Below are 26,118 nucleotides of genomic sequence, written 5' to 3'. Positions count from 1 at the left end.
GCACCTCCCCCCACCGTCTCCAGAACCTTCCACCTCCCCACATGGAGATGCCCTCCCCAGGAAGCACTGACCCCCGCCCCCGCCCCACCCCTGGCTCCCACCTCCTCCTCTCTCTCTCTGTGGACGGGCCTCCTCTGGGGACCTCCTGGGAGTGGGGTCCTGCAGGAGGTGTCCTTCTGGGTCTGGGTCCCCTGAGCCCGGTGTCCTCGGGGTCTGTCCGCGTGGGGGCAGGTGTCGGGGTCCCTTCCTTCCTGGGGCTGGGTCAGCCTTTTCAAGCCTGGAGACAGCCACATTTGATGTGAAGCTGCCTTACGGGGCACGAGCATCAGGAGAGAGGTGGGGAGCAGAGGCCAGCATCGGCTGGGACAGCAGATCTGTGAGGAGCAGTGGCCAGGGAGGGGCCTGGTCCCCTCACTCACACTTGGCTTGGGCCGCAGCCACAGGTTTGGGAATGTGGTCAGTGTCTGCATCACAAATCCAGAGCTGACAACAGCTCGGGTTCAGGTGGTCCCTGGGAGAACGAGCCCTATCCTGTGGACATTTGTGAGTGACCCAGATGGTCCTGGTCAGGGCCCCATGGCGGGGTCCTCGATCTGCTCTGGCCCCTGCAGAGAAGTCCTGGTCATTGCAGGCACATGTACTTTCAGGCCAGCAGGGTGCGTCCTGGGGCCGACACAGCCAGGGGCCACTGTCAGGGGCCACTGGGAGGTCCGGCCCCAAACGAGCCAGTGGCTTGTCCCTCGGCAGCAGCAAAGCTGAGGTGCCACAGGGCCCGGCAGTGGCCCAGCTTGTCTGGTGCGCCCTGGCGGGCCTGTAAGTGGAGCCGCTCAGACCTAGGCGGTCGATGGGGCGGTCATCGTCTCTCCAGGCCACACAGGATCACCCCACCCCCACCCCCACCCCCCACCCCCAGCAGCTCAGGCCCACATCTTTATTTTTTTATTTTTTTTAATTTTTATTTATTTATGATAGTCACACAGAGAGAGAGAGAGAGAGAGAGAGAGAGAGGCAGAGACAGGCAGAGGGAGAAGCAGGCTCCATGCACCAGGAGCCCGACGTGGGACTTGATCCCGGGTCTCCAGGATCGTGCCCTGGGCCAAAGGCAGGCGCTAAACCGCTGCACCACCCAGGGATCCCAGGCCCACATCTTTAAATCCCAACAGCATTTCTCCATGTGGGGACTGCCTCTCTCCACACTGGTCTCCGAAATGTGGAAGTCACAAAAATCACGAGTCATGGAGACTTGTTCTGTTTTTAGTGTTTAGGGAGTTTACGTTTTAACCTGCCCACCAGGCAGCAAAAAGCAAAGAACATGTGTCCCACTGAGACTTCCTCCCAGCCTTCCCCGACTGAGATGATCCCTTATGGAGTGCCAGTAATCGATTTATATATTATAATCGATAAATAGATTATTATATTTAACAGGAAGTGATATTTCACGACAATTTTTAATTGTGCTTCTAGAGATAATAGCCACGAAGTTCAAAGCCATTACAATTGTTTTCCTTTTTACTTAGTTGCAGATCTGCCCAGAGCCTTGCAGTGAGTCGGCAGTTGCAGGGTTACCCTAGGGCTGCCTGAGAGGAAGGCAGCGGGAATGGGTGTATGTAGGGGGTGTTGCGGCAGCTGCTGCTAGCCTGGAAAAAAGCCTGGTTTTTTTCCCACTTTATCTACAAATTTTAAAAAAGATTTTATTTATGTATTTTAAGGAGAGAGAGAGAGGGTGTGTGAGCAGGGGAGAAACAGAGGGAGAGGGAGACGGTCTCCAGCAGACTTCACGCTGCGTGCAGAGCCCACCGTGGGGCCTGATCCCACAACCCTGAGATCCTCGGGCTGAGCCCAGATCTGGAGCTGGACACTTGACCGACTGAGCCACCTAGGTGAGCCACCTAGGTGCCTCCACCTTATCTAAAATTTTGTGGCCGCCCTGGGTACTAACTTTCTTCTTCCGGGTGGGAGAAACACAAAGGTTTAATACTGAAGCACCTGCCTTCAGCTCAGGTCATGATCTCGGGGTCCTAGGATTGATCCCGCATCATCGGGCCCCCTGCTCAGCGGGGAGCCTGCTTCTCCCTCTCCCTCTGCTTCTCCCCCCTGCTTGTGCTTGCTTATATTAAATAAATAATAAAAACAAAATCTTTAAAAAAATGGAGAGAGAGAGAGAGAGAAACATTTAATATTTCTGTCCCTCCCCAAAGCTCCCCTTTGGGAATGTTTGAGCCCTTTCTTCTCCCACCTGGAGGAGACAAGACACCAAAGCATCACCAGGACTGTGGGGTTTTGTTGTTGTTGTTGTTGGTTGTTTGTTTCTTGCTTTTTGTTTTTAATAAACCAAATTAAAAACCTCAACTTCATCCAGAATGGCCCAAACCACCCAGTGGGTCGGGCAGGCCGCTTGCCTGGGGCCCGAGCCATCATTCACAGTCCACAGGTAACTTCGAGCTCTTAGGACAGACCGCGGCCTCGCTGCTGGTGCCAACCAGGGGTGCTGCTCTGGCCTGCCAGGCGCCGCCCAGTCTCCATCCTCCACCCCATGCCCTTCCCCTCTGGGAACCGTCTGGGCTTTCGCCACGTTTCAGCGAGTCAGGTGCGAGTCAGGTGCGAGTCAGGTGCGGGGTGGCACATCCCGCTTCTCACTCCGTCTGCGCCGTGCAGCGTGCAGCCCCAACTCGTGGCCGCAAAGACAACCTGCATCTGCCAACCTCGGGTTTGGGGTGCGGGTCTCCTTGGTCCTACAGATGACAGGGATTGCTTCTGGGCTCTCTGACCGTGTGAAGAGCAGATGCCGTGATGTAGGGAAGCCACGCAGCCTTCACTCAGTCCCATGAGGTTGAACTTGTTCTTTCCATCGAGGAGACGGGGAGGCTGCATCCTGGGAAGTCGGTAGTAGACACACGGTCCCGTGACCGTAGACTTGCATGGCTGCAAGCGACCTCTTTGTGGAATAGGCAGGGGGAGAGTCTCGAGTGGGAATGTAGTGGTCCTAGATCCAAAAGATAGACTTACCAGTTCAGTGAGAAGTGGGCCACGTGGGGGCACCTGGGTGGCTCAGTGGTTGAGCGTCTGCCTTTGGCTCAGGTTGTGACCCCGGGGTCCCGGGATTGAGTCCTGCATCGGGCCCCCTGCAGGGAGCCTGCTCCTTCCTCTGCCTGTGTCTCTGCCTTTCTCTCTGTGTGGCTCATGAATAAATAAATAAAATCTTAAAAAAAAAAAAAAAAGAAATGAGCCACATGTTCCCTTCGGACTTGGTGCTGGCAGGATCGAACCTCTGGGCTGTGCCCCACCTCTGTTCTGTGTGGACGTCCTGTTCCCTCCACCCCCAGCCCTCCTCCTGTACATGTACATGGAGGTGGGCCTTTCCTGAGCAGAGCCCATGTGATATTTTAGGAGTTTGTAACCTTTGAGGATGTGGCTGTGGACTTCTCCCAGGAGGAGTGGGAGATGCTAGACCCTGCTCAGAGGAGGCTCTACAGAGAGGTGATGCTGGAGACCTGCCGGAACCTGGCCACACTAGGTAAGACCCACACCACGCCTTCACCTGCTTGTCAGTTCACACTCACTGTGCATCCACACCATGTCGAGAGCCAGGGTAGGAAGTGGGGGTTTGTGGGTGAATACAGCGGCCATGGCTCCTGCCCTTGTGGGGCTCGTGGTCCACTGGCTTCTTCAACACTAAGATTTGGATGGAAATATTTATCTGCTTATCTGTAGATGGACACTGGGTTGTTTTGATTTTTTGGCTGCTGTGAACTAGGGTGTGCGAACAGCACTTTGGGTCTCTGCTTTCAGGCCTCTTGGGTCCATACCCAGGAGTGGAATTGTGAGGCCAGACGGTGCTTCTTTGTTTACCTTTTTGAGGAGCAACCAAACTGCACAGCACCATTTTACCAGCTGTGTGCACAGATTCTGATTTCTCCGTATCCTAATATCTATCTTCTATTTTTGCTTTTTAAAAAAATTATAGCCATCCTAATAGGTATGAAGTGGTGTCTCACTGTGGTTTTGATTTGCATTTTCCTGGTGGCTAATGATGTTGAGCATGTTTTCACGTGTCTGCGGGCCATTTGTAGATCTTTCTGGGAGAAATGTAAGATCCACAAGGTTTTAATTAGGAGCATAAAATCTCCAGCTTGGTCATCAGGCCACCTCCCCAGTGTACTCTTGTCCCCTTCAGATGCCTTGAAGAATCAACGTGCCAATATGGGCATTGAGGATGGTACGCTCTCCCCAACCCCAGCCTCTCAGGCCACCAGTCCTTCTTCATGGGCAGGGTGTTCGCTTTTGCTGCCAGGGGCAGCTTTCCACTTGGAGCAAGGAGAAGCCATGTGGACGGGGGGAGAAGGAGCTCCCCAAACCTCCTGCTCAGGTGAGAGCCAGGCAGATACGAGCCATTGAGTGGGGGTGGCATCTTGGGGACTGCAGGTCAGAGATCTCTCCACAGAGGCCCGAACTCTGTAAGGAGAAGGTCGAGGTGTTTGGTTGCACTTTCTCAGACACCTTTGGTTCCTTCTCCAGCAACCTTGCCCTATGCACTAGCTTGTACCACTTTGGGTGCAGAGAAAAGATATCCCATTTCTTTCTTGAAGCTGTTATGCCTGTTTCTTGTTCTGTCTCTTCCCTCTCTGCTTCCTTGATGATTCTTTCTCTCTGCCCTTCCCATTCTTCCTCTTTTGTGCAGCCATTCCTTCTACATTTCCATTGCCCCCCATTTTTCATCACTGTCCAACTTCTTACACTGCTTGTTGTCCTTGGGATCTTTCCGTTTCCCCCCGTGTGGAGTGCTGATATTTGAACATGAGTCTACACGTACCTTGTGTATGTTGGAAGTACTTTTGTCCCACTATTTTTAAGTTAGAAGTTTCTTCTTTCCGCAACCCCCCCCCCCCCCCATTTATTTCAGATTTGGAGACGAGTCTGAAAAGCCAAGAGTCAATTTATACGAAGGTGGTTTTGGAGGAAGAACCACCCAGTGGTATGAATATCATAAAGCTCCCCAAAGAAGAATGGGGATGTGGTCAACTTGAGGAGAGCCATGAAGACCCCCACAGGCTTTTGAGGCAAATGGCATTCACTCAGGTAGACACATTGGCTCAAAAGGAGGCCATTGCCTGGCATGAGTTTGGGGACCCCTGTAGTATGAACTCAGACCTTGCTTTATCACAAGGGGATTCTCTAGGAAAGCATTTCCTTGACTGTAATCTTAACATTGAGAGTTTGGTAGCTGATCCATTCTTAAAACATCATCAGATGGGATATACAGACCAGAGGCCCTGTAAAGGGAATGAATACGCAAAAGACGTCAGCCAAAATAGTCCTCTTACTCAGCACAAAAGAACCGGAACTTGTACATATGCAGAAGGCGGGGAGTCATTTAATCATGGCACGGCTCTTACGACACACAACACAATTAATACAGTGGGGAAATCCTATGAATGTTACCAGTGTGGGAAAGTGTTTAATCGGAGGCATTCCCTGAGTGAGCATCAAAGAATACATACAGGAGAGAGACCATATGAATGTCAGGAATGTGGGAGAGCCTTCACGCACAGCTCAACCCTCACACGGCACTTGAGAACTCATACTGGAGAGAAGCCCTATGCGTGCGGTGATTGTGGGAAGGCCTTCAATAGGATATCATCTCTTACCCAACACCAGAGGATTCACACAGGTGAAAAGCCCTATAAATGCAAAGACTGTGGAAAATCCTTCTGCCAGAGTTCTTACCTGATCTTGCACAAGAGAACGCATACTGGCGAGAAGCCTTATGAATGTAACGAATGTGGAAAGGCCTTCAGTGATCGCTCCTCACTTAACCAACATGAGCGAACTCACACTGGCGAGAACCCCTATGAATGTAATCAATGCGGAAGAGCCTTCAGCCAGAGGTCTTCCCTCGTTCGGCACGAGAGAACTCACACTGGAGAGAAACCGTATAGCTGTAATGAATGTGGGAAAGCATTCAGCCAGAGCTCATCCCTTATTACCCATCAGAAAACTCACACTAGTCAAAAAACCTATAAAATAATTGATTGTGGGAAAGCTTTCTATCAGAGCAGCCACCTTATTGGATTTTAGATATTGCTTGCTGCTCTGAAGTACATAAGTATGGCTAGAGTTTGCCCTTTGGATGTACTATCTATTTTTAAAGATTTTATTTATTTATTCATGAGTGACACAGAGAGAAGCAGAGACACAGGGAGAGGGAGAAGCAGGCTCCACGCAGGGAGCCCGATGTGGGACTTGATCCCAGGACTCCAGGATCACACCCTGGGCTGAAGGCAGGTGCTAAACTGCTGAGCCACCCAGGGATCCCCCATACTATTTGAAAAGAAGTAGGTGTATGTCATATTCTTGAAGTCCAGATCTGAGAAGGGACCTTTTAATGGAGGAAATTGCCATTGAGCTCTGCCCAAGGCCTGCCCTTTTGGAAAAGATTAATAAATGTGAACACTGGGGATCCCTGGGTGGCGCAGCGGTTTAGCGCCTGCCTTTGGCCCAGGGCGCGATCCTGGAGACCTGGGATCGAATCCCACATCGGGCTCTCGGTGCATGGAGCCTGCTTCTCCCTCTGCCTATGTCTCTGCCTCTCTCTCTCTCTCTCTGTGACTATCATAAATAAATAAAAATAAAAAAAAAATGTTTAAAAAAAAAAAATAAATGTGAACACTAACATGGAATGGGATATTGCTAAGAATTGTCACATTAATTTAGTTGTTGAAACAAAAGGTGTTCTGTTTCAACCTTTTGTTTCAATTCAGTATTTTTGTTTCAGTCATCTGTTTCAGTATTTTACTTAGTCATACTGCCCCTGTTGGTGACTTAGCTAGGTCCTAACTTGTGTTGTGCCCTGCTGTGGCAATGCAGAATGTATGCTAACACAGAAAGAGCTTTGGGTGCAAAGTGGAAAATAAAGAGTGCAAAATAGTATATGTGATTCTATCCAGTGGGGTCCAAATATGTACATAAGTGGACAAAGGCCGGACAGAGATGTTGAGGGATGAAGAGAGTTTATTTGTCAGAGTTATCTGATTATGTGTGATTTTCTGCCTTTTGCCATTTTGTTTGGTATTGCTGTAATCATTTTGTTAATCAGTAGAAATCAGACGACCCCAAAGTCTACCAAATTCCTTTGAGTGATCGGGGAGGATTGTGGATGCCAAGATGGGAAGGGTATAGTGCAGTAGGTGTTGGGACAGGGAGAAGTGGAGCAGCCTTTGGTGGCCTGGGAAAACTCTGAACAGTGAGGTGGACTTGCCAGACTGGACACCAAGAACTCTGATGCACATCATCACCATCAACATCAACAGATTTTATTGGTTGCTTTGCTCTATTTCCAGCATCACTCTAGCACTTATATATGGTTTCTCATTTAATCTGAACAACCCCATGAGATAGTAGCTCTTCACATCCCTGTATCACTGAAGGGGAAACAGCAATAAAGTAATTTGTCCAAAGTCAGACAACTAGAAAGTGGCAGAGCCAGGGGAAAACACAGGGGAGCTGTGTTTTCTAAATTCTCCCTTGGAACTCATCTGACTTTCCTCTAAATCCATCTCTCTGGAGCTGATGAGGATGGTTGCCTGTCAGATTGCCTTTCACCTAAGTGGTACCCGGTCACATCGGTGTTGTTGCCTTTCTCTTAAAGTAGAGATCCCTTGGGACACCTGGGTGGCTTAATGTTTGAGCATCTGCCTTTGGTCCAGGGCATGATCCCGAGGTCTGGGGATCGAGTCCCACATTGGGCTCCCTCCAAGGAGCCTGCTTCTCCCTCTATGTCTCTGCCCGTCTCTGTGTGTCTCTCATGAATGAATGAATAAATAAATAAATAAATAAAATCTTAAAAAAAATGTAGAGATACTTCATCCGGGGTCCATGTAGACCCTACAGGGCTGATGGATGTTTCTTTAAGGGCTCTGTGAACAGTCTTGAGTTGGAAGCAGAATGTGTTGGGGGGAATAGTGTGTTATCTGGGGAAGCGTCCAGAGCTTTTGTCACATTCTGAGAACTAGCTGACATAGGGGTGCTGTGAGTTCACTGGTCTTCAGTCTTGATCCTTTGCTTCCTCCAACAATTATTTCTTGTGCCAGGTGGCTATGCATAAGGCAGATGAGATGGCTACTCTCCCTGAACCTCTCTCCCAGTAGTGTGGAAGCAGGATGTCATCGTGGGTTGAGTCATATGCAGTCACCCGAGTGTTTTTCTCAGAGAGGTTCTGCAATTGGTTGAACGCTCCACTATATGGATATCTTGATATTCTTAATAATTTTGAACAAAGGATCCCCCCAACTACATTTTCATTTTGCAGTGAGCCCTGCTCGTTGTATAGCCAGACCCATGATGGAGTGAGGGGCAGGGATAGACATTAAACACCTAACCAAATGCTTTAATTAAGTAATTACAGATTTTGCTCTGTGGTAGGTAACATAAGAGGGACCAACCTCAGAGGCTTTCCGAGAACCTGGTATTTAATTTGAGATGTGAGCCATTGGAGCATCCAAGGTGAGGATTTAACCAGAGGAGAGCTTCAGTTTAGCTTTGTTTTCACATATTTAAAAAACTGTTGGGGCACCTGGTGGCTCAGTCAGTTAAGCATCTGCCTTCAGCTCAGGTCATGATCACGATCATGGGTCCTGGGATTGAGACCTGTGTCAGCCTCCCTGCTCAGTGAGGAGTCTGCTTCTCCCTCTTCCCCTCTCTCTCTCAAATGAATAAATAAAATATTAAAAAATATTTACAAGAGTGTCTGGCTGGCCCATGGGTAGAGTGTGTGACTCCTGATCACAGGATCATGAGTTCAAGCCCCATGTTGGGTGTGGAGCCTACTTAAAAAAAAAATTTTTACGACCTTTGTTTTGATTTCTCTGACTTAAAAGTATTTTGAGAGACAATATATATATGTATTTAACTTCTGGTTGTTTAAATACCATTCTCTCTCTTTAAAAACAAATTCATTTTCTTGTCTAATGGCAGTGGCTCAGTCCTTCAGTACAAATGTTGACAGAACTGTTGAGAACAGACCTCATTGTTTTGCTCCAGATCATAGGGAAAAGCATTCAGTCTTTCACCATAGAGTATGATGTTTTCTGTGGGCTTTCTGTAGATTTCCATCATCTTTATTAAATTTCCGCCTTTTTTATGCTGTGGTCCGAGGATGCGTCTACTGTCTTGAATCTTTGAGCCGTGTTGAGTTTCACTGTGTGGTGTACAACATGATGGAGTTTTAGAGGTGTTCTCTAGCTATTGAGGAGAAGCTGTACTTTCTGTTTTTATGCTTTGGGATCTGGCTTGTCTGTTATATCAATCTTATTAATCATTGGCTCTCGAATTTCATGTCAGGAGGTTCAGATTTAACAAGTGAGAGTTGGTGCCCAGTAACATGCATTTTTAATAAGCACACCACATGATTTCACAGATAGATGTTCCTTCTCTTTCGGTTGTACTTTGAGAAACTTAACTGTACTGAGATTGTTGATTCAAAGATAATCGGCTCAAAAAGATTAAGTTACAGTTTCCTACTGCTATCCTTCTTACTTCCTCTCTGTATTTTCTATTGTTTTCATTTTCTGTTTTCTTTTATTTGGTGTAAATAATTCATGACAGGTCTTCATTGTGAATTAAACTCTATCATTCTGAAGTGACTCTCTGTCTGCTTTGAATAATAGCACCCCTTCTGCTTTTTCAACACAACTAATCTGTTTGATTTTGGTATAATTTTTCACCTCCTTTGAATTTCAACTTTTAGATTCCTCGTGTCTATTATTTTCAATACATACATAGTTGGATTTTGTCTTAGGATTCAAAGTGGAAAATCTGTTTTTAAAAGACACATTTATGCCAGTTATTGCTGTGGTAAGTGTTATTGGCTTTAATTCTAATGTACTTCATGTCACTTTTCTTATTTTGGAAGCTTATTTTCTGTCTTCTACTCTATTGGCTGTATTGGTGGAGTGTATTTCTTTTCTGGTAATTTGGAAGGTGTATTTCCTGCTTCAGTTTCTTGTAGCCTTTCATTTTATTACATCAAACATTATAATGAAACATACCGTAACTTATCAGTATGAAGCAGCTTTTGTAGAATAAAGAGGTCAAGTTGCAGAGTGTGCATAGTGTATAATGCACTCTAAAAAATTAGAAAGTATGGGCAACCCTGGTGGCCCAGTGGTTTAGCGCCGCCTTCGGCCCAGGGTGTGATCCTGGAATCCTGGGATCAAGTCCCACATCGGGCCCCTGCTTGGAGCCTGCTTCTCCCTCTGCCTGTGTCTCTGCCTCTCTCTCTCTCTCTCTCTCTCTCTCTGTGTGTGTCTCTCATGAATAAATAAACAAACTCTTTCTAAACAAATAAATAAAAAATTAGAAAGTAGGGAAAATAATGTTACATATAGTTTATGGATTCAAATGTATGCGTGGGAATAATAAACAGCAAATTTGTGATTATGGTTTCCTCTGGGAAGTGGTGGAAGGGATCTTGGATTTTGGAGGCGATACACAGGGCATTTCAACTCTATCTGTAATGTTTTCTTTATTTCAAGAAATCTTAAAAAGTATGGTAAATGGATAGGATTTAATATAGCTTACCAGTAGATTCAGGAGTGCTCAAAATGTTACTCACTGCATGTTCTGTAGGGTTGAAATGTTGGGTAACAGTTTTAAAGAGCTCCTCTTCTCCCTGTGTTGTGGTTATTGTTAATACATGCTCTTATGAGGAATGCAAAAACCAGGCCTTCCTAACGTTTTACAAATGGATGCTTACGGTGTGGGTAAAATTTCTCACCAGAATATCATCTATCTAAGATGTGCTACATTTCAAACACGAAGACGTTGTTCTCTGTTGGATCACTCCAAGATGTACAGTTGCAGGAGCAGAGTCATGAGGAGGAGGAGCACATGGAAAGTTCAGAATTGTCTCATGAAAAATGAAATTGGGAAGAGGCATTCTTTGTGCTGTGACCTGAGGAAAATACTATTTTCCTCTGCTTCAGACTCACTATGTGAGCTTCCTGTTACTGTTCTAACAAATTACCACACATTTAGTGACTTAAAACAACCAATTTTTATTTATTTATTTTTTTCAAAGATTTTATTTATTTATTCAAGAGAGACAGAGACACACAGAGAGAGAGAGGCAGAGAGACACAGGCAGAGGGAGAAGCAGGCCCCATGCAGGGAGCCCAATGTGGGACTCAATCCTGGGACTCCAGGATCACACCCTGGGCCAAAGGCAGCGCTAAACCCCTGAGCCACCCGGGCTGCCCAAAACAAGCAATTTTTAAATAATAGTTCTGGAGGCCAAAAGTCTAAAATCAAGGTGTTGGCAAGGCTACGTTCTTTTTGGAAAGCCTAAGAGAGAATCTGTTCCCTTACCTTTTCTGGCTTCTAGAAGCCACCCAAATTCCTTGGGCCACAGCCCCTCCTCTGTCCTCACTGCCAGCAGCGCGGGGTCTGCCCATCTCTGGGACTCCCCCACTCTAACTCTGTCTTATGAGGGCCTGGTGAGGATGCTGGGGTCACACAGGAAAACCAGTGTCACCCCCATCTCAGGGGCCTTAATCTCTGCAATGTCCCTTTTGCCACATGCAGTAACATATTCCGCTGTTTAGGGGGTGTGCACCTTTAGGATGCTGTTATTCTGCTGGCCTCACCTTGCATCCTTTGCTTTATGATGTGGAGTGGAAGTGGGGTGGAAATGCTGCAAACCACACGTGTACTTTGTACTAGAACTTGCTAACGGGCTCCATCTGAAGAGGCTGCAGGAGGATGCAGGCTGCAGGAGTTAAGGGGTCTTGCTCCTTCCTGTCCTGGTTCCGGCTTGTACGTTTGAGAATGTCTCTCTCTTTAATTTTTTTTTCATCTTTCTTAAGATTTATTTATTCATGAGAGACACAGTGAGAGAGGCAGAGACACAGGCAGAGGGAGAAGCAGGCTCCATGTGGGGAAAGTGATGCGGGACTCAATCCCGGGACCCCGGGGTCACGCCCTGAGCCGAAGGCAGACCCTCAACCTCTGAGCCACCCTGGCCTCCCCTGAGAAGGTCTCTTATGTGAATCTCACCCTAAATACCTTGACTCACACTTCTTTCCCCTCAGGTCACCAGGTGTTTTACTTTTTTCTCTGGTTGCAGTGAATGTTTTGTGAAGAATTCAGAGATCAGCCTCATTTCTCACCTTAATAAAGAAATGAGGGCAGCCCGGGTGACTCAGGGATTTAGCGCCGCCTTTCAGCCCAGGGCCTGATCCTGGAGTCCTGGGATCCAGCCCTGCATTGGGCTCCCTGCATGGAGCCTGCTTCTCCCTCTGCCTGTGTCTCTGCCTCTCTCTCCTTCTGTGTCTAAATAAATAAAATACTTAAAAAAAAATGACATGTCCTTAAGGAGTGTTGTTACAGGATATTCATCCGAACACAGCTGGCAGACGGGTGCTGGAGGTCTGTGCCAGGCCCCAGTCCTAAGGCAGTCTTCTGAATCTCATACTGGTTTATTAAAACTTGGTATTCATTACTGATCCATATTAAGCAAAAAAAAAAAAAAAAAAAGAAAACAAAAACAAAACTATGTAATCGTGCTCTATTTGTAATAGCTTATGAATCCAGGGACGCCTGGGTGGCCCAGTGGGTTAGGTCTGACTCTTGGTTTCTGCTCAGGTGATCTCAGGGTTGTGAGATGGAGCCCGAGGCTGGCTCCGCAATCGGTGGGGTCTGCTTGGATATTCTCTCCCCCTGCCCCTCCCTCCCTCAAATAAATAAATAAATCTTTTTAAAAAGTTCTGTTTGTAAATCAAACAAGTGATGAGAAGGTCTGGAGCTCCCATCTGTCTCAGCCGAGACAGTGTCGTGTGCCGCTAGCGGGAGCGGGAAATGCCTTGGCTGTGCAGCCCATCCATCAAGGGTAAGGGTCCTCAGGTCCATCCCAAAGCGTTACACAGACTTTTTTCTTTTTCTTTTTTTTTCTTTTTTCTGTTTTTAATCTGTTAACGCAGGAGCTCGGTCGCCGTCGGGCCACCGCAGCCTTCCACAGTGCGCAATTCCCTGCGGACGCGTTAAAACCCTGACGGTCCATCCATTTCCTTGCAGCGCAGAGCGCGCACCTGCGGATCCTAACGGCGGCCCGCGCTCCGCTCCGGGGCGGAGACCCCAGGACCCGGTCTGCAGACCTCCAGCCCCGGGGGGCGCGGCTCCGGTGTCAAAGGTCACCCGGGGAGCCCGCCTGGGCCTCCCACACGGTGACGTCACCGCGGAGGGTCTTTGTTCTTAAACAAAGAGCACAGGTCCACGGTGACCTCGACCCTGGGCCCTCCGGCCCCGGCTCCCGTCCCGGCTCCAACAAGGGGCACCCCGCGGGGACACCGAGCCGGGACCGGCCGCCCAGGAGGAGGACGCGGGCGGGGCGCTGCGCTGCCGGGAGACGCCGGACCCGCGAGGCCGGGAGGCGCTGCGGCTCGGAGCGCGCGTCCGGAGCGGGCGGGTCGGCCACGTGTGTCCGGACGGCCTGTCACTCAGGTGCGGGGGCGTGGCCACGGAGAGCCGTCCAATCAGAGCGACAGGGGCGGTTCTCGGAGAACAATCAGGAACGCCTGGGCGGTGCCGGGGAACTAGCCAATCAGAGGCTTGGGCTCGGAGCGCAGTCCAATCAGGGGCACCAGAGGCGGGTCTCGGAAAGCTATCCAATCAGGAGCCCTGGGAGAGGGAGGTCCCCCGAGCACGGTCCAATCAGGCGCGGGGGCGGGCACGCCCGCGGCCGCGTGGACGTGGCTGGGGGCCGGCCCCCCGCGCTCCAGCGCACCTGCCCCGCGCGGCCCCAGGTGTGCGGAGCGCGCTGCTCTCACCTGCCCGGCCCGCGGGCCCGCGGGGGGGACGCCCGCACAGCTCGGAGCCGGGCCGCGAGATGGTGAGTCCGAGACCGGGAGGGGCTGGTTCCAACCGGCCGGAACCGGCTTCCTGCGACCGCGGGCCCGCGTGTCCCCGCCCCCGGGGGTCCCGACCCGCGTGGCCGCCCTGGGCCGGGGGCTCGGCTCCTCCCCGAGGACAGCCTCGGGGGCGCGCGAGGAGCGTGGGGAGACCTGCAAGTGGCCCTTCCCAGGCAGGTCCTCGGCCCCCCGTGACCCCGACCCCGGTTCTCGCTCCGGGGGGACGTAGCGGGCCGCCGACTGCACGCAGGTGTTCAAGGGGCGAGGAGAAACGGCCCCCGCCCCTGGCCGTGCACGCGGGGCACCGGTGCGGCCTCCTGCCCTCGCCGCGCGGGGGGCTCTTTGTTCGGGGGGCCCTGAGGGCGGGGACCCCGCGCGAGACCTTGGGGTCACCCTCCCGGCTGCGTCCCCTTGAAAAGCCGTGTTGGCTTGGCGGAGCCTCGGTGTTTTTAGCAAATGTCCAAATGGAGCGTGAGGGCGAAGATGGAATCTTTTCAGCGGAGTGAATTTCAGAAAAAGAAGGAAATGTCTCACATTCCAGTTGTTCAGCCTTCTCCTTAGATCCCTCCCAGCGTGGAGAAAGTTTCTCGGGTCTGTTCCTTCCAGGGCCCACTCGCGTGGCTTCTGGGCAAAAGAGGGCCCTGGGGAAATAGAGGTAATAGAGGGCATCCCACCCACCCACCCACCCCGCGAGGCTGCAGAGAAGTGAGTGCCTCTCCCCAGGGTGCGGGAGGTAGGCCGTGAATTCCAGAGGTCACGTCTCTTCTTTTCCTTGGCAGCGTGGAGGACTTGTGACGTGGGCAGTACCGTGGCCTCTTACCTGTAATATGCTTTGCTTTCATCTACAGTAAATTGGCTCATGTCCGTGGGAGAGGTAGGGATGCGAGCATCTTTCTTACTTAGAGATCAGGGTGTCCCTGTCCTTTGCATTAAAGTGTTCGCAGTGTCTGCCGCTGCGCTTCAGTGGCTGCCCCGCCGTGGGTCAGGTCTTCCCGCAGACTCGGACCTGCTGCCCATCGATTTAGGCCGAATTCCATCATGTCAGGTGTACGATTGCCTTAAAATCCTTGCTGTGTGTAGGCAGGCTCTCCCTTGTTCTTTAGAACATTTTGCCTGCTTCTGGACCTCCGTTCTTCTGTGACGTTTGGAGAATTGGTATTTGTCAGGTCCCTGCCCAACCACACTTGGTTTATGGATTTAATTACATTTTATGAAGACCATTAAGTCCGTCTTAGGAGGGTTGATATCTTAGTAATAGTGAGGTACCCCCCTCTAAGAATGGGTGCCTTCTTTCCTTTTGTTTCGTTTTGGGTAGTATCCTTAATGTTTTCAAATTTTTCCTTTTGGTTCTTTTCATAGCCTTCGTTTTACTTATTTAATACTAATGAAATTTGGTTTTTACCATCGTATGTGTTACTTTTTTTTTCTTTTAAGATTTTATTTATATATTCGTGAGAGACACAGAGAGAGAGGCAGAGACACAGGCAGAGGGAGAAGCAAGCTCCCTGCGGGAAGCCGGATGTGGCCCTCGATCCCAAGACCCCGGGGATCATGACCCAGGTCAAAGGCGGACACTCAACCACTGAGACACAGGTGCTCCTGTGTTACCTTTTTATTTTTTTTTTATCTTGTTTTTTTAAAAGATTTTATTTATTTTTTCATAAGAGACACACAGAGAGAGAGAGAGAGAGAGAGAGAGGCAGAGACACAGGCAGAGGGAGAAGCAGGCTCCATGCAGGGAGCCCTATGTGGAACTCGATCCCGGGACTCCAGGATCTCGCCCTGAGCCGAAGGCAGGCGCTAAACCGCTGCGCCACCCAGGGATCCCCTGTGTTACCTTTTTAAAAAGAATTTTTCCAACATGCTGTTGCTATTAATTAGGTAATGAAATTGGGTTTATACTGAAGTTTTATCCTGGATTCTTGTTAAAAATCTTACTCTCTGATTGTCATTTTTGTTCTGTAGGTGTCCTGTATATACAATTTTTAGATTTAGACAAAGGCAAGTGCTTCTTTTCTAGTATTGTACCTTAGTTTATTTCCTGGTGATACTGGATCTCTAGTAAAATGTTGACTAAGAGTGAGGTGCTGGACATACCTGGTTTCTACCTAATTGTTTTAGGGAAAACAGTGAGCTTCATACCATGTATGTATTCTTTGTTCTGTTTTGAACATTCTTTTAATGGTTTTTCCTTTATTGGTTATGCATGTTAGGTTTCTTTTTAAAGATTTTATTTATGTATTTGAGAGAGAGATAGCAAGAGAGAGCACGAGTTGGGGGCGGGGAGATGCAGAGGGAGAGGGAGAAGCAAACTCTGCACTGAGCGGGGAGCCCAATGCGGGGCTCCATCCCAGGACCCTGAAATCATGACCTGAGCCGAAGGCACATGTGTCACCAACTGAGCCAGCTGGGCTCCAGGTTATGTATATTAATTACATCATTTCCCAATGGTAAGATTTTTTTATGTATGACTGTTTCATATTATAAAATGTTTTTTGGCAACTCTTAAGATGATTACATGGGAATCATGAGTTGATTTCAGAGTTTTCTATTGTGTAATACAGCATCAGTGCAGGAAAATGCGTGTGACATAGGTACAGTTGACAGATAACTTAAAAAAGAATCCTCTGTGAAATGAAGTTCAACCCTAAATATAGAACTTTCACACCAGAAACCCCACTTGAAGTGAATCCCAGGGGCAGGTCCCCTCACTCGCTGGATGTAACTGGTATGTGGAAGTACATAAAGACTTATGCATGCATTTGTAGTTCTGTGTATATAGTTAATGCCTGTGTGCTTGTTGTTACATGTGTATATGTATTTATGAGCAATTTAGGTATCAATTTGCAGTATAATCTCAAATGGTTACTTTTGTGCTCTCTCTCCTTTACTCTGTCCTACAACCAGTCATTCATAAGTGTCTGTCAGTAGCAACAGGAATATAGATAAATGTATATATAAATACACGTGTAGGGATCCCTGGGTGGCGCAGCGGTTTGGCGCCTGCCTTTGGCCCAGGGCGCGATCCTGGAGACCCGGGATCGAATCCCACGTCGGGCTCCCGGTGCATGGAGCCTGCTTCTCCCTCTGCCTGTGTCTCTGCCTCTCTCTCTCTCTGTAACTTTCATAAATAAATAAAAATTAAAAAAAAATTAAAAAAAAATAAATACACGTGTAAATCTCTCTCCCTCTCTCTCTCTCTCTCTCTCTCTCTCTCTCTCCAGTCACAGTAGCAAACCCACCATAAGGTGTATCAAACAAGTGCAGGGGCTAGGGGAGTTTGTTCCGCATTGCCTCTGCTGTGAACCAGTGTTCATAATAGAACACTGAGTTATAGGAGTTTTACAGAGTTATAGGAACACATGAGCTAATGTGTACAAAGCTTTCTGCAAAGTCTTATACACATAGTGGGTTCACAGTGCACATTTAAAAAATTAATATTGTGTTAAAGTGTTTGATGGTTTCAAGCTGGGTGTATTGGGAGTCCCTATATCCGTCTGTCAGGGCCACTATCACAAAAATGCTGTTGACTGGGCTCTTATAAACCATGTACGTTTGTCCCTCACAATTCTTTAGGCTGGGGAGTCACAGGTCAGGGCCCTGGGGGATTTGGTGTCTGGTGAGGATCATCTTCCTGGTCCACAGACAGTGGTCTCTCCACTGTGCCCTCACGTGGAGGATGGGGCAAAGGCACTCATCCCACTGTTGAGGGCTGCACCTTCATGACCTAAGCCCCTCCACAGGCCCCACCTCCCACATCGAAATTAGGATTTAACGTGAATTTGGGGGGGCACAAAAAGTCCATCTGTAGCGGTCCCCAAGACCACCCTTCAGGTCAGATTCCATAGGAGGACTCTCATGACCCAGCAGGTAGGTGTGCTCACGGCTCTGATTTATTATAGTGCAAAAACACAGAGCACGGGCAGCAGAGGGGAAAGGTCCTGAGGAGACCGGGTGTTGAGTTCCCGGGGCCCCTCCCAGTGACATCTTGCAGGCTCTGCCGAGTTCCCCCAGCAGCCAGCATGCCAGCACATGCGGAGTGTTGTCCACTAGGGAAGCTAATGAGAGACTCAGCAGGTCTTTTATTGGGGGCTGCTCATGGAGGCACCCTCTGCCTGGCACCGACCAAGATTCCAGACACCCAGAAGGAAAGCTGGGCTTCAGCACAAGGCATTACTTGCATAAAAAGACACAGGGAGCCTCTCCTAGCAGGGTGGTGGGGAGCCTCCTCAAATCTAAGTTCCCAGGAACCAGCCAAGGGCCAGCCTTGGAAACAGGACTTTCTACGGATGAAGATGCTCAAGCCTGTTGGCTTGTCTCTTCTGAATAGCCCAGTCCTTTGGGCCTCGGACAAGACCTCGTTATAGCAGCGTGATCATCAGTAGGACCCTTTGCAACTGGGTGAGACCAACGTGCAGTATTGATTTTGGCTCTGCCCTGTAGGAGGTCCTGGACTTGCCCAGTCCAAGTAAATCCCATTAACCATAGAGGCAAACATTGTAGAACATTCTGGGCCTTTATCTTCAAAATTTCTGTATTATTTTTCTGCGTTTTTCACCTGGCCTCAGGTGTCCGTTACCATGTGGCACAACTCTGGTGAGGAAGTTGATGCTGACCCCAGTGTCTTCCAGGGACAAGGTGGTTTCCTGAGAGGAATGCATTAAGCAGCCAGGTCAGCAGGCCCCCACTGTGGCCTATTTTAGGGCATTCAGGCTGGTCCTTGTTCAGAGGGACAGCGTGTGGTGGTCGGCTTCAGACAGGTCTGTTGCCCATGTCGCTAGTTCGTCCACCTCGCTGCTGTGGATGGCATTGGGGGGGGCGGTGATTTGCGTGGGCAGAAACAGAAGTGAACGCCTTGATTTCACATGGTCTCATCGGAGAACAAGGCCTTCCTCACTGGCAACTGTAAGGGACCCACACGGACCGCCCTGAGATTTTCGTAGGTCAGGACCTCACAGAAGTGTCCTGTGTCCTCTGTATTGACACAGAGTCCTGATCCTGGAGCTTATACCTGCTTCTGGATCGGTCTGGTGTGTTCTGAGGCTGACGCAGCCCGTCCTGAGCTTACAGTCAAGTTCAGCCCATTCGGAATTCAGCATTCCCCAAGTCACTAGGGGCCTTCCTTAGCAGCGGCAAAGCTGAGACCCTGCAGGGTCACAGAGTTGTGTTCCAGGGTGCAGGTGTTGCTCTCCCGAGCTCCTGTTGTCTTGTCTCTGAGTCCACGTGAGCCACTGGTGGACAGTCACTCTCTGATGCCATCGGAAATAGGGTTTCGGGGACGCCTGGCTGGGTCAGTCAGTTAAGCATCTGCCTTCGGCTCAGGTCATGATCTCAGGGTCCTGGGATTGAGTCCCACATCAGGCTCCCTGCTCAGTGGAGAGTCTACTTCTCCCTCTCGCTGTGCCCTGGCTCAGGCTCGCTCTCTTGCTTGTTCTGTCCCAAGTAAATAAATAAAATCTTTAAAAAAAAAAGAGAAAAGAAAAAAAAAAAAAAAGAGAAAAGAAATAGGGTTTCATAAGAGCTCTTTGACAAGCTGAAGACTTGTACTAAAACTTCCCAAAGTATATCTCCATTTAGAGATTGCCTGTCTCTTCGTTGTTTCCCTCTTGCTTTGAACCTCCGGTGGGTAAAAACTCAGTGAAAAATCATTTGGTGTAGAGACCTAAATGATGCGATGGTCCCTCTGGCATTTATGAAATTACATGCACAGGGATCCCTGGGTGGTGCAGCGGTTTAGCACCTGCCTTTGGCCCAGGGCGTGATCCTGGAGACCCGGGATCGAATCCCACGTCGGGCTCCCGGTGCATGGAGCCTGCTTCTCCCTTTGCCTATGTCTCTGCCTCTCTCTCTCTCTCTCTCTCTGTGTGACTATCATAAATAAATAAAAATTTTAAAAAAATAAATGAAATTACATGCACAAACCATCTGCATCAGCTTTTTTCTTGAATGCAGGTGCAGTAGCCACAAAGCAGAACAGTTTTAAGTAAGAAAAATCCCCTTCCCCTCTTCTTCGTCAGCACAAATTCATTCAAAGCCTGTATAGGTTTTGTAGGGTTGCCATAATGACTTGCCATAGCTGGATGGCTTAGGAACTGGTGCTCTCGGAGTTCAGGAGGCTAGAAGTCTGGAATCAAAGGGGCAGAAGGGTTGTGCCTTGCAGCTTCTGGTGGCCCCCGGCCTCTGCTTGTGACAGGGAACTCCAATCTCTGCATCCCACCTTCATGTGGCCACCTTCCCTGTGTGTCTCTGGCTTCACGTGGCATTTTCTTCTTAGAAGGCTGCCAGCCAGATTGAAATGGGGCCTGTCCTCACGGCCTTATCTTAACTTGGTTATGCTCACAAAGATCGTCTTTCCAAGGTCCCGTTCATAGGTACCAGGGGTTAGGATTTCAACATACCTTTTTTGGAGATGAAGTTTAAGCCACGGTGAGGCCCTGGTAGTAAATCCAGCAGTTACATGGGTAACATTGCAGCTGCCAGGGAAGATGTGGCTCCGGTGCGTGGGTGGGTCAGGAGGCCTGGCCCAGCAGCAACAGGTAGAAGAAAGGGTAGAGGATCCCTGCCCACTCGGCCCTTGGTTTATCTAATTTTGCTCCAGCTCTAGAAACAGAATTAACTAATTTTTTCTCCCGGTGCAACACAAAGCTTTTATATTTTTTGCCCATCCATAGTTGACCTTGGTCACTTGGGGGCCCTTTCTCCCTGTGCCTGGAGAAGTGAACAAAAATCAAAGACCTCACCAAAGCCGTACTTAGTTTTTCTCCTCCTCCTCAGGGAGCATTTGCCAAAAGCAGCCCATGCCCCCAGTGTGCCAGGCCTCCTGCGGCCAGACCCGTCCATCTGTCCGCTCTTGCTTCACAGCCGACAGCAGCTCAGCTGCTCTTGCACATCCCACACGACCCCCTGGCCACCCGGGCCCCCTCGTCTTCCCGAACAGCCCTTTGCTCTATTTCCGTGAGTCAGGGGTATTCTAGCAAATCCCACCACTGATGCCAACCAGGACTGGTGTCAACAAGACCACCCTTGTGCCCTGCTAGTAGGACCCCCACGGCTTAGCGTACAGCTTGCCTCGGCTGTGATCTGTTACAACAGAAGGACACACAGCAAAGCTAGCCAAGGGCAGAGGCATATGGGGGAAAGTCCAAGGGAACCGAGTGCCTGTCTTTCCCACTGGAGCCCCCCGGAAAGCACCAGCAGCAAGGCGTGACAACACATGGAATGTTTCTGCCAGAGGGGCTCAGTTGAGACTCCGTGCCTGGGATTTCTACTCCACCTCCCAGAAGGAAGGCTGGTGTTCAGTGTTAACAATCCTGTGTGCACCGCAGTTCAGGCACAGCGAGTTAATCTGTCAGGCTCCCAGACACCAGCCTGGCCCAGAGTTGTGTCTACGGATAAAGCTGAGGCCTGAAATGTCCCGCCTTCTGCACGCTCGGTGTGAAACCCCCTGGAAGGAGCGCTGCAGGTAGTAAAGGCCAGGTCAGCTGTCTCGGGAGCCACCCTTGTTCCCCTGCCAGGATTGGGGGCTTGCCTGCTAATCTGCTTCTCTGTTGAACAAGTGCATTCTGGCATCAGAATCGTTGAATGTGAGTATTTTCTCCTGCTCGCAGATGTCCGTGGGTTGAGGAACTTTAAAAAAAAAAAAAAAAAAAAAAACAGGCTGTAGGGAATCCCTGGGTGACTCAGCGATTGAGTGTCTGCCTTTGGCCCAGGGCGTGATCCTGGGGTCCTGGGATCGAGTCCTGCATCAGGCTTCCCGCAGGGAGCCTGCTTTTCCCTCTGCCTGTGTCTCTGCCTCTCTCTGTGCATCTCATGAATAAATAAATAAAATCTTAAAAAAAAAAAAAGTGTAAGTGGAGGATGCAGCTCAGTGGTTTCTGTGCCCTTGGGGTAGGCCTGAGGTTCTCTTGTGCCCAACAGGGGAGGGACATGGAACGGAGCAAATCTGAGAGTTCGGCCTCAAGGATGAGGTATGGGGGGGCCACTTCTACCTGGAACTTGATATGAGAGAGGTTGTCCGTTGTAGGAAGGCACTGCCTAGCCCTTTATGTATTTTATAATCTCGGGCAAACTCACTGTCAGATACTTTTGACTTCTGCTAACTTCTTCATAGGGTGGGATTTTCAACCTTATCCTCAAGGTCAGCGAGGATGCTCTTACATGGCTCTTGTGGGAAGAGCTGTTTTGTTATTTGTCATTTGTGTGTGTTCGGAGTGCGTATGTGGGGGGGGGGGGCAGGTGCACCTAGTCTAGGGAGTATAGGGAATGGATGCAGGTCTGAGTTCTCCCATCTGTGTCCTCCTTCCTGAGCTCCAACTTCTCAATAACTTTCGTCTGAGTCCTGTATTACACAAATACATTAGCAGTACTTCTTCAAAAGAGTTTAATCATTTAGCCAGCAGAAACTGTCTACTTATGGTGTGGCATTCTTTAAGATGATATGGTGAGCTGGCCCCTGCTGCAGGAGGATTCCCACAAGCCTTCTGGGTTTGGCAAGGGGAGCAGAAGAAGTTCCCAGTCCTTCAGTGTGTTCCTATTTCATAAAACCTCACCCTGGTTTGACTTGGCACTTGATGTGGTCCTTAGTGATGTGGTGCGTAATGTGTGAGCCGAAGCCATTTGTGTCACAAGGGATCGATGGGTCTGAAAACGCAAATATTTGTTCCATTAGTAGAACATTTCTGTGAATTCTCCAAGGTGGTCTGAACCATTTGGTTAAGGAAGAATGAGACTTGATGTGGTTGCAGTAAAACTGTAAAGATAAGTTCAGTGTGTGTGGTACTGTTAACTCTGTGAGGGTGTGAGGTGGATAGAGTAAGGGATCTGATGATCTGATGCTCAAGTCATAGAGGAGATGGCAAGTAACCACAGAGCCTTATTTGAATTTCCTGTGCATTGAATCTGGTTGCTCAGTGAGTCTCAACTTTCCTTCTGCACATATGTTGGGTGTTTTAGGACTCCGTGGTCTTTGAGGATGTGGCCGTGGACTTTACTGTGGAGGAGTGGGCTTTGCTAGATTCTGCTCAGAGGAAGCTCTACAGAGAGGTGATGCTGGAAAACTTGAAAAACCTGGCCTCAGTGGGTAAGAACGACCACATTCCTTCACTTAGTCATTTAGAGAACAAGCATTTCTTTCACGTCAAACCCATTTCGGGATTTCGATTGTGGAAAGGAAATACACAGCCACCACAGAACTAGAATCTAATAGTTTCTGCATGAGAATGAGAATCTCTGCATTAAACTGATTTTTTTCTATCTGTATAGTTCCCTGTGCGTCATCAGTGAATATAGATTTCATGGGTCATTAAGGAGCCCAGTGAAGTTTACGTAATCTTGTGACAATTCTGTGTTTATTAAATTGCTTACCACATTGACCCCTTTGTACATGTTATTGATGAAGTCCTGACACAGCCAAACTTCAGTGTCATTCTGACCAGCAGGTACCTTCTTTTTTTAAACCCTGTTCCCTTTCTGCTTTCAGATGATGAGACTCAATTTAAAGCCAGTGGGTCAGTTTCTCAGCAGGATGTTTATGGGAATAAAATACCCAAGGAACATAAAATAGCAAAGTCCACCAGAAATGATTCCTGGGCCTCTGTTTTAGGGAAAATTTGGGAAGAACTTAGCACTGAAGATCAGCGCATGAAGCAGGGGCAACATCTGAGGTGAGTTGCGCTCACAAGAGAAAGCAGTATTCCAGGAGAGAATTTTAGTGTGTCATGAAATTGAAGAAGCAAACAAAATAAAAACACTTATGGGAGCCTAGATCAAATTTGTTTATTCACTGAGAGTGTTTACAGAAAAATGTCCTTAAATATGTTGATGTTGAGTGTTAAAAACAATTCAGAGGGCAGCCCAGGTGGCGCAGCGGTTTAGTGCCACCGGCAGCCTAGGGCGTGATCCTGGAGACCCTGGATCGAGTCCCATGTCAGGCTCTCTGCATGGTGCCTGCTTCTCCCTCTGCCTGTGTCTCTGCCCCCCCCCGTCTCTATGAATAAATAAATAATATTTTTTTAAAATGTAAAAAAAATAAATAAAAACAATTCAGATCAAAACAGGAGGAAAAGCCCATGTTTAAGAAACACTGTTTTCGGGGATCCCTGAGTGGCGCAGTGGTTTGGCGCCTGCCTTTGGCTCAGGGCGCGATCCTGGAGACCCGGGATCGAATCCCATGTCGGGCTCCCGGTGCATGGAGCCTGCTTCTCCCTCTGCCTGTGTGTCTGCCTCTCTCTCTCTGTGTGTGACTATCGTAAATAAACAAAAATTAAAAAAAAAGAAAAAAAGAAAAAGAAACACTGTTTTCATTATGCCTATGGTTGAATTCCCTTCCAGGATACTCAGTTTTTTTCTGCTTTGTCAGATAGGGCAGAAAGCCTGCATATGCATTACAATTGATGAATGTGTAATCCTAATACTTAATAGTAAATATTAAGAAAGCATTAATCAAACCATTGATGATGACATGCTTCTCATTTTTAACAGAAATCGTGTGGTGGAGAAGCTCTCTGAAAGTAACGATCAGTGTGGGGAAGGCTCGAGTCAGATTCCAGATCTTAATCTGTACCAGAAAACTCTTACTGGAATAAAAGAGTATGAATGTAGCGCATATGGAAAAGTCTTCATGCATCATTCCTCCCCCAAGAGTCACATCGCTGTGCACACTGGACACAAACCATATCAGTGTCAGGAGTGTGGGCGGGCCTATAGTTGTCGTTCACACCTTCGAATGCATGTGAGGACCCACAATGGAGAGAGAACCTACGCATGTAAATTATGTGGAAAGACCTTTCCTCGTACTTCTTCCCTAAACCGGCATGTAAGGATTCATACTGCTGAGAAAACTTACGAATGCCAGCAATGTGGGAAAGCCTTCATTGATTTTTCAAGTCTTACTAGTCATGTGAGAACTCACACTGGAGAGAAACCCTATAAATGTAAGGAATGTGGGAAAGCCTTCAGCTATTCCTCCACCTTTCGAAGGCACATGATAACACACACTGGAGAGAAGCCCTATAAATGTAAGGAATGTGGGGATGCCTTCAGCTATTCCTCCACTTTTCGAAGACACATGATATCACACACCGGGGAGACACCACATAAATGTAAAGAATGTGGAGAAGCCTTCAGCTATTCCTCAGCTTTTCGAAGGCACATGATAACACACACTGGAGAGAAACCCTATGAATGTAAACAGTGTGGAAAAACCTTTATTTACCTGCAATCCTTTCGGAGACACGAAAGGATTCATACTGGAGAGAAACCCTATGAATGCAAACAATGTGGGAAAACCTTCATTTATCCCCAGTCCTTCCGAAGACATGAGAGGACCCATGGTGGAGAGAAACCCTATGAGTGTAGCCAGTGTGGGAAAGCCTTCAGCCACCCCTCATCCTTTCGAGGGCATATGAGAGTGCACACTGGAGAGAAACCTTATGAATGCAATCAGTGCGGAAAAACGTTCAACTGGCCCATATCTTTAAGAAGACATATGAGGACACACATGAGGGAGAAACCCTTTGAATGCAAACAATGTGGGAAAGCCTTCAATTTGTCTGCCTGCTTCCGAGAACACGTGAGAATGCACCCTGGAGACAAATCGTATCAGTGTAAGCTGTGTGGGAAGGCGTTCTATTGCCACATATCCTTACAGAAACATATGAGAAGGCACACCGCAGAGAAGCTCTACGAATGCAAGCAGTGTGGGAAAGCTTTCAGTTGGCCTGAACTTTTGCAACAGCACGTGAGAACACACACTGCAGAGAAACCTTATGAATGTAAGGAGTGTGGGAAAGTCTTCAAGTGGCCATCGTCTTTGCCAATACATATGAGAGTGCACACTGGGGAGAAGCCCTATGAATGTAAGGAGTGTGGGAAAGCCTTCAGTTGCTCCTCATCCTTAAGGAGACACATACGAACACACACTACAGACAGACACTACTTAGGTGATGCGGGAAGTTCTCCTGCAAGTGAATGCATACCTTCAGTGGATTCAGAAAATCCACACCAGGACAGAAACCTTATAAAAACTGTAAATATGGTACTGCCTTTGTGAGCACCTCATCGAAGTGGACCTATGGGGCACATCTTTCCAGTTCTTTTACAGAAAAACAATTAGGTGAAAAATAGCTCTCCAAGTACTCTTTCAGCTATCATACAAAGTTTTACAGGTGGTGGTTTCTCCCCTACATTTCAGTAAATAAACCTATCTTTACAATTTGTTGGA

The 26,118-nt window shown here is 48.5% G+C and overlaps 2 protein-coding genes across 5 annotated transcripts in view; both read left to right on the top strand.

Moving 5' to 3' along the window:
* ZNF554 (zinc finger protein 554) overlaps positions 1-6,437 on the top strand; it is a 12,049-nt gene extending 5,612 nt beyond the window's left edge. Inside the window, 3 exon segments of the mRNA XM_038567875.1 lie at positions 3,388-3,514; positions 4,175-4,366; positions 4,901-6,437. Coding sequence (XP_038423803.1) covers positions 3,388-3,514; positions 4,175-4,366; positions 4,901-6,075 — 1,494 coding nt within the window. The 3' untranslated portion in view covers positions 6,076-6,437.
* Positions 3,496-26,118, top strand: LOC111091403 (zinc finger protein 555). Of its 4 annotated transcripts, none has more exons than XM_038567879.1 (4): positions 3,496-3,514; positions 22,851-22,977; positions 23,377-23,560; positions 24,378-26,118. In XM_038567879.1, exons 2-4 carry the CDS (start codon positions 22,944-22,946, stop codon positions 25,945-25,947), a joined length of 1,788 nt encoding a protein of 595 aa, XP_038423807.1. In that variant the 5' UTR covers positions 3,496-3,514; positions 22,851-22,943; the 3' UTR covers positions 25,948-26,118. The 4 variants fall into 4 exon arrangements, with proteins under 4 accessions (XP_038423807.1, XP_038423806.1, XP_038423805.1 ...); XM_038567878.1 differs by lacking the exon at positions 3,496-3,514 and adding an exon at positions 13,763-13,879; XM_038567877.1 differs by lacking the exon at positions 3,496-3,514 and adding an exon at positions 14,678-14,772.

This window comes from Canis lupus, chromosome 20, assembly GCF_011100685.1.
Source record: "Canis lupus familiaris isolate Mischka breed German Shepherd chromosome 20, alternate assembly UU_Cfam_GSD_1.0, whole genome shotgun sequence".
In the NCBI taxonomy this organism is placed as follows: domain Eukaryota; kingdom Metazoa; phylum Chordata; class Mammalia; order Carnivora; family Canidae; genus Canis; species Canis lupus.
This window is presented reverse-complemented; position numbering and strand designations above follow the sequence as displayed.

Bases quoted from the DNA above. Each gene is read 5' to 3' on its own strand.
- LOC111091403 (XM_038567876.1), top strand. From the start codon at position 15,450: ATGACCCAGGTCAAAGGCGGACACTCAACCACTGAGACACAG. The intron at 22,978-23,376 runs GTAAGAACGACC...TTCTGCTTTCAG, and splicing joins GAAAAACCTGGCCTCAGTGG to ATGATGAGACTCAATTTAAA. The intron at 23,561-24,377 runs GTGAGTTGCGCT...CATTTTTAACAG, and splicing joins AAGCAGGGGCAACATCTGAG to AAATCGTGTGGTGGAGAAGC.